Source organism: Colobus angolensis, unplaced genomic scaffold (genome assembly GCF_000951035.1).
Source record: "Colobus angolensis palliatus isolate OR3802 unplaced genomic scaffold, Cang.pa_1.0 Scaffold93, whole genome shotgun sequence".
Taxonomy (NCBI): Eukaryota; Metazoa; Chordata; class Mammalia; order Primates; family Cercopithecidae; genus Colobus; species Colobus angolensis.
The window spans coordinates 3,293,263-3,300,931 of NW_012123265.1; the positions used below are offsets into that span (position 1 = coordinate 3,293,263).

Below are 7,669 nucleotides of genomic sequence, written 5' to 3' on the forward strand. Positions count from 1 at the left end.
TGAACCTGGGAGGCGGAGCTTGCAGTGAGCTGAGATCCGGCCACTGCACTCCAGCCCGGGCGACAGAGCGAGACTCCGTCTCAAAAAAAAAAGAAAGTATGGCTAGATTTAGATACTTTGTACTGTTGATACAAAGTCATGAATATACATTTTTTATAGCATATTAATTAGTTGCTTATACAAAAAACGTAATTAATAGAAGATAGGGTTTTTTTTAAGTATATTTTTCTAAAAGAGGAAGATTGGATTTTTTTGTTTGTTTTCTTTTCTTTCTTTTTTTCTTTTTTTTGAGACAGGGTCTGGCTCTGTCATCCAGTCTGGAGTGCAGTGGTGCCATCTCGGCTCACTGCAACCTCCACCTCCCGAACTCAAGCAATCCTCTCTCCTCAGCCTCCTGAGTAGCTGTGACTATAGGTACACACCTGGCTAATTTTTGTATTTTTTGTAGAGACGGGGTTTTGCCATGTTGCCCAGGTTGGTCGTGAACTCCTGACCTCTAGTGATCCACCCTCCTTGGCCTCCCAAAGTGCTGGGATTACAGGCGTGAGCCACCACACCTGACTGGTTTTAAAGTATTTGTTGAAAAAGAAGCTAATAGGCCAGGTGCGGTGGCTCATGCCTGTAATCCCAGCACTTTGTGAGGCTGAGGCAGGCGGATCCCTTGAGCCCAGGAGTTCGGGACCAGCCTGGACAACATGGTGAAACCCCATTTCTACTAAAAATACAAAAATCAGCCAATCATGGTGGCACACACCTGTAATCCCAGCCACTCAAGAGGCTGAAGCATGAGGATCGCCTGAACCTGGGAGGTGTGGGCTGCAGTGAGCTACACCAGTTTGGGCACACCACTACACTCCAGTCTAGGCAACAAAGCGAAACTTGATCACAAAAATAAAAAGTATTAATAGTTAATAAAATATTTTTGATGATAGTTCTCAAGGTACTTTTATAAAAAATAGTTCTGCCGGGCACGGTGGCTCATGCCTGTAATCCCAACAAGGCTGAGGTGGGCAGATCACAGGTCAGGAGTTCGAGACTAGCCCGGCCAACATGGTGAAACCCCGTCTCTACTAAAAATACAAAAATTAGTTGGGCCTAGTGGTGCACTCCTGTAATCCCAGCTACTCAGAAGCTGAGGCAGGAGAATTGAAGCCTCGGAGCTCTAGGAGATTGCAATGAGTTGAGCTTGCACCACTGCAGTCCAGCCTGAGTGACAGAGGGAGACTCCATCTCAAAAAAAAAAAAAAAAAGTTCTCAAAGATAAGTGAAAATTTCTAAAAATATGTTATAAAATTGTCCGGGCGTGGTGATTCACACCTGTAATCCCAGCACTTTGCGAGGCTGAGGCAGGTGGATGACTTGAGGTCAGGAGTTCGAGACCAGCCTGGCCAATGTGGTGAAACCCCATCTCTACTGAAAATACAAAAATTAGCCAGGCGTAGTGGCACGTGCCTGTAGTCCCAGCTTCTTGGGGGGCTGAGGCAGGAGAATCACTTGAACCTGGGTGGCGGGAGAGGAGTGGCAGCGGTTGCAGTGAGTCAAGATCGTGCCACTACAGTCCAGCCTGGGTGATAGAGTGAGACTCTGTTTCAAATAAATGAATAAATTTGGATAATTGTCTTCGGCAGTTACATCATCCTGGTATTTGTTTGCAACCATGTTTGTTTAAATCTTAGCACTTGCACGTTTGTGTGAGTATATTTTAATAGAAAACAAAAAATACATACAAAGTAGAGTGGTATCATGAGCCACAGTGTACCTGTCACCTTGCTTCAACAATTACCGGTTCTAACTGGGCTCACTGGCTCAGGCCTGTAATCCCAGCACTTTATTTTTTTTATTTATTTATTTTTTTTTGAGGCGGAGTCTCACTCTGTCGCCCGGGCTGGAGTACTGTGGCCGGATCTCAGCTCACTGCAAGCTCCGCCTGCCGGGTTCGGCACCCGCCACCACGCCCAGCTAATTTTTGTATTTTTAATAGAGACGGGGTTTCACCATGCTGGCCAGGCCGGTCTTGAACTCCTGACCTCGTGATCCGCCTGCCTTGGCTTCCCTAAGTGCTGGGATTACAGGCATGAGCCACCATGCCTGGTCTGATACCGTTACTCTTTACTACATAGACATTTTGGAAACCTTTTTAGGTGTGAACACTTCCTATATTACTGTAGGTTTTTTTGAGACGAACTCTCATTCTGTCACCCAGGCGGGAGTGCGTTGGCACAATCTCACCTCACCTCATTGCCACCTCTGCTTCCTGGGGTTCACGCAATTCTCCTGCCTCAGCCTTCCAAGTAGCTGGGATTACAGGCGAGTGTCACGACGCCTGGCTAATTTGTTTTGTACTTTTAGTAGAGATGGGGTTTCACCATGTTGGCCAGGCTGGTCTTGAACCCCTGACCTCAAGTGATCCACCTGCCTCAGCCTCTCAAAGTGTTGGGATTACAGGTGTGAGCCACCATGCCTGGACCCTATATTACTGTAGTTTTAAAGGCACCAGGACCAAGGATTGCTGTCTACTGAGCATTTGGGCACTTTTTAGTTTGGATTACTAAATTTTGTATTCTATTTAGAATTCATAGCTGTCACCTTCAAGATCTTCCTGATATGTCTGTTTCTACAGCTGTGCTGTTGGTCGTTGTTAGATGGTAACTAGCTTCATTCACTTCTTTTCTCAGATCACACGCGCTGCAATGTGTGGATTCTGGATGGAGACTTGTACCACAAAGGCCTGCTGAAATTTGCAGTTTCTGCTGAATCCTTGCCAGAGACCCTCGTCATTTTTGTTGCAGACATGTCTAGACCTTGGACTGTGATGGAATCTCTGCAGAAATGGGCTAGTGTTTTACGTGAGCACATTGATAAAATGAAAATTCCACCAGAAAAAATGAGGGAGCTGGAACGGAAGTGTGAGTAAAATATAATTTTCTTAATTGGGAAATTCACTAGTCTCTTTAGATGGTTTGAATCACCTTCCTTTTCCCAATCCTAGAGGCTTCCCTTGCTTCGTGGTTTTGTTTTGTTTGCACCATTTATTTAAGAGTTCCTCTTGTAAACTTAGTAGTCAGAAGTATTCAAAGCAGTCTGTAACTCAAGTGTCACAAGTTGAAGAAAACAAATATTTATTATCTTCATTGGTTTCCGTTTCAAATAAGAGTTCTTCCGTCACTTCCCAAAATGTGTTAAGTTCTGTGGATCTCTGAGCTTTTCTGTTACACTGTGTCTGCAGAGTTAACATCAGAGGATGTGAGGGTTTGCTGTAGTCTGTGCAGCTTGAGTTCACTACCCTGGAATTCCATTAAGGCCCTATGGACCCTCATGTTGGCAGGCTTAGAGGAAGTCCTAAAAAAGACAAAGCTTTCAGCTCCTTAGTTCATTTTGGAATCCAGCAAAATATCATTTTAATTAGAAATAGGAGGGTCTTTTTTTTTTTTTTTTTTGGTAGTTAACATGAAAAGTTATTTTGGACTAAGGACATCCAAGCCCTTTTGACAGCAAATAACTTTCAAATTAAAGGAAGTTTGTTTGGGGCTTTTTTTTTTTTTTTCCTTAATGTGGTTCAGAAGCTTGTTTTTCCTTTCCCTTGCTTCTGTGCAGTTACATCATCTTCTGTCCACTTGCCAGGGAAATGGGAGGGGCAGGGGCTAGAGCCATGGCAGCAGCAGCAGCAGCCGTCCTGGCCAGGGCAAGCTTGACCCAGCCTGGCATATTTCCACAGGATGACATCACCCCTCTAGTGAATTAATGAGGGCTTCTGGGGTATGGCACTCAGGATCTTCACACTTACTGGCGGAATGGTTCAGAAATTTTGATGTGCTTTTTAAATCAGATTTCTCGCAGTGTGTTTTCTATCCTGTCCTTCATCTTGCTTCTGTCCCACGTTGGCTAAAACAATGAGTTTAACATTTCATTCCTCGGATTGTTGTGCATGTGTATATTTCCCTAGTCACCCGCATGTGTACTACTGTGATTGTTATGCAGCTCAGCTCATGTGTCTTCAGCCACTGACCTTTCTAGATAATGCGTCTTTTTCTCTGAAATAGAGCCCTTAAGGACAACTTCTCTGAATAGTTCTGAGTCTGAAGACCTGCTTTCATCCACTGCACAGATAGCTTTGTACCCAGATGAGTGGGCTAATGCACTGGCGACTTCAGTTCTCTGAAGCTGTTTTCTTAGAGTGATAACCTCGTAGAGATTTGTTAAGACAGAAAAGAGAGAGATTGAGCCAAGGATATTGTTTTTTCCCAGATAGGGAAAGTATCTGCCCTATACTGTACCAGATACCGGGTACTGTTCTAGGTGCTGGAGACACAGTAAATAAAATGCCTGCCCCTGGGGAGCTTAAATTTCCTTAAAACACTGAGTTTATTTTGTAGTTTAGTCATTGATGGCTGTTACTTAGGATTAGATTCAGCTGCATGTGACATAAAACCTGAGCTAACATAATGGCTTAAACAAGACTGAGGGCTATTCTCTCCTGTAAATGAAATCTAGTGTTGTAGGTAGTTGAGGACTGGAAAGTCGTCCTGGGAAGACAGCTGGAGGACCTTGCTCCTTTGTGCTTACTGCTTTGTCATTTCTAGGGTGTGGTTCTCTTCCTCCTGACAGAGCTCTAGCCTTCACATCCGTGTTCCAGTCAGCAGGATAGAGGAAGAGGAATGCAGGACTGCAGGGGCTACTGCCTTTTAAGGAGGCTGGGATGTGTAATCTTTACTTTGGGTTGCCATGTGTTCTAAATATCAGTTCAGTTTGGTTATAAGGAGGAAGAGGAGAGAGGACACTGTAGGACAGCTAGCAATTGCTGGAACCATGTCTCATGACTCTGGTTGGCTTTCCATTGGCCTCTCTGCTGTCACCACCCCTTCTCAGATGTTTGGAATGGTAGCCACGTCTTTGTGTTATATATTGGAGGAGGCTTTGTTAGTACTGGGTTTAGGTTACATTTTAATAAAGCAGTTGGCTATCCTCTTGCCCAGAGAACTCTTCCTTTCCAGATTAGTTGGACTCTAGATATTGTATGGAATGCTGTTATTCAACCTAGTTTCCAGTCCAACACCAGTCTCCAGTCTTTGATTTTGGAAAGTGGCTCCATGGCTGGCCACTCTCTTTTAGGGTTAGTTTCCCTGTGGTTTTGTGTGTGTGGCAGCTGTTTGGCTGCAGGGATCATCTGAGTGAGAATGAATAGCCACCAGAAGGTGGCGCTTTTTTGTACTTCAGTCTTCTTGTCTTGTATCTGTGGCTTTTCTTGTGCTTATGTAGGACTATGGGGTCTTCTCAGGACTCTGGAACCAATAAATGAGGTAGGAGGGAAAAGTTGAGAGAGAATCAGCAGCAGCAGTGAAGATACTCTTTGATCTTCTTGTACCCACTCCCATCTGATTGCAAAGGGAAGCCCCAGGTGCACTGATGTCCCCTGCTGTGAAATACCATCTCACCATCTGGAGAGAAATTGTTAACACTGCAGTATGTGTATACCCAAGAAAAAATGCACGTTTTACTATCCAACTTACATCGTCCTTCCTCTTTTTAATACTGCCTTTTCACTCATGTTACGTACATTTGCTCTGCCTTCTAAATTGCTTTCTAAAATGCTAAGTTGGCCAGGTGCAGTGGCTCAATGCCTATAACCCCAGCAGTTTGGGAAGCTGAAGTGGGCCAGTTGGTAGAGCCCAAGAGTTCGAGACCAGCCTGGGCAACATGGCAAAACCTCGTCTGTACAAAAAATTAGCCAGTCATGGTGGTGCACGCCTGTAGTCCCAGCTACTCAGAGCAGACAAACTGAGTGAGCCCAGCAGGTCAAGGCTGCAGTGAGCCACGATGGTGCCACTGCCCTGCAGCCTGGGCAACAGAGCCAAGACCCTGTCTCAAAAAAAAATTAAATAAAATAAAATGCTAAGTTATTTAAAAATATGAATTTCCTACTGTTGTTGGGCAGCCACAATTAAGTCATTCCTCTAGAGTGTGAATAATCTAACCTAGGGCTTCTGAACTATTTGCTCCTCATGGCACAGGTAAAGTACAGCAGAAAAGTTTACAGTGCACGAGGTAATGGGGTGGAGGTTTGTAGAGCCAGCTGTCTGAGCTGCCTGCCTCCACCTTCCCACCATAGCTTAGCTCACCTGTGAGCCTTTCCAGGCTCTTTGCTGCTCACTGTCTGGAAAGCCCTAGTTGAGTGCCTCATGAGATCTTGGGGCATTAGATCTTGCCCAGTTAAGCCATTGTATATTTTATTGATTTGAAGATTTGTTAAAAGTGCTTTTAGAGAGAAAAATGTGAGAATATTTGATTCCTTTAAAGACCCTTCAACAACCATGTTGAGTTCTTCTCTGTTTTTGTCCAAAATGGAGTAAAGGTCACTTGACTAGATTATTTATATTGACAGTGAAGTGTTTTTGTGTGTGTGTGCATGTGTGTTTTGAGACAGAGTCTCACTGTCACCTAGCCTAGAGTGCAATGGCACAATTTTGGCTCACTGCAGCCTCCTCCTCCTGGTTTCAAGTGATTGTCCTGCCTCACCCTCCCAAGTAGCTGGGATTACAGGTTCCTGCCACCATGCCTGGCTAATTTTTGTATTTTTAGTAGAGACAAAGTTTCACCATGTTGGCCAGGCTGGTCTTGAACTCCTGACCTCATGATCCACCCACCTCAGCCTGCCAAAGTGCTGGGATTACAGACATAAGCCACCGTGCTTGGCCTGACAGTGAAGTTATATGAATGAGCTTAATTAAAGAGATGCTGTAGAGATGAAATATCGTATCTGCTCTGTAGGGCTTAATCGGTTAGTTTTCAGTTTGCTCACTATGATATGAAAGACAAAGCTCTCAGATAATTTCAGAAGCTCATATAATAGTAACCTCAAATCTTTGTAAATAAAAACTCACGGTTTCGCCATGTTGCCCAGGCTGGTCTCGAACTCTTGGGCTCTACCAACTGGCCCACTTCAGCTTCCCAAACTGCTGGGGTTATAGGCATTGAGCCACTGCGCCTGGCCAACTTAGCATTTTAGAAAGCAATTTAGAAGGCAGAGCAAATGTACATAACATGAGTGAAAAGGCAGTATTAAAAAGAGGAAGGACGATGTAAGTTGGATAGTAAAACGTGCATTTTTTCTTGGGTATACACATACTGCAGTGTTAACAATTTCTCTCCAGATGGTGAGGTGAGATGGTATTTCACAGCAGGGGACGTGTTTGAAACCTGTTTTGTGGGTAAAGAGGAGTAGGTAGGACCTTTCTCTAGGTCCACTTCAGTCCTGTTATTTTAATTTACTTAGCATGTTGGTGAGAGTAAAAGGCTTTTGATCCTTCAGTCTAACTGGACTTAGAGCTGCCTGTTTTCTTCTCTGGCTCAAGGTAGCTTTAACTGTTGCATTTTATGTTCTCTGGCCCAACATGAGAGTCTTGAAGTGCCCACATAAAGGTGCAGAGCTGTGGACTTTGTGGTCACTTGGCTTAACTGAGGCTTGGACCATTGTCACCTTAATGGCCTTCCTTAGCTGGATTAGTGAACATTGTATGCCAATAAGTGGATGTTGTACCACTGACCCTTTCTTGTGTTAGGCAGGAATAGGCCATGAACACTGCACAAGTGACCTGGGATCCCCAGAAGATAAGACTGAGTTCACGGCCGGGCGCGGTGGCTCAAGCCTGTAATCCCAGCACTTTGGGAGGCC

General features: G+C 44.5%; 1 protein-coding gene across 2 annotated transcripts in view; it reads left to right on the plus strand.

The window, feature by feature from the left end:
* DYNC1LI2 (dynein, cytoplasmic 1, light intermediate chain 2) overlaps positions 1-7,669 on the plus strand; it is a 32,046-nt gene that overhangs the window by 5,882 nt on the left and 18,495 nt on the right. Inside the window, exon 4 of one of the 2 annotated variants that reach the window (XM_011932098.1) lies at positions 2,676-2,906. The exons of the other annotated variant lie outside the window; for it this stretch is intronic. Within the exon in view, the coding sequence (XP_011787488.1) occupies positions 2,676-2,906 (231 nt within the window). The remainder of the gene's footprint in view (positions 1-2,675; positions 2,907-7,669) is intronic. 2 annotated transcript variants of the gene reach the window in all.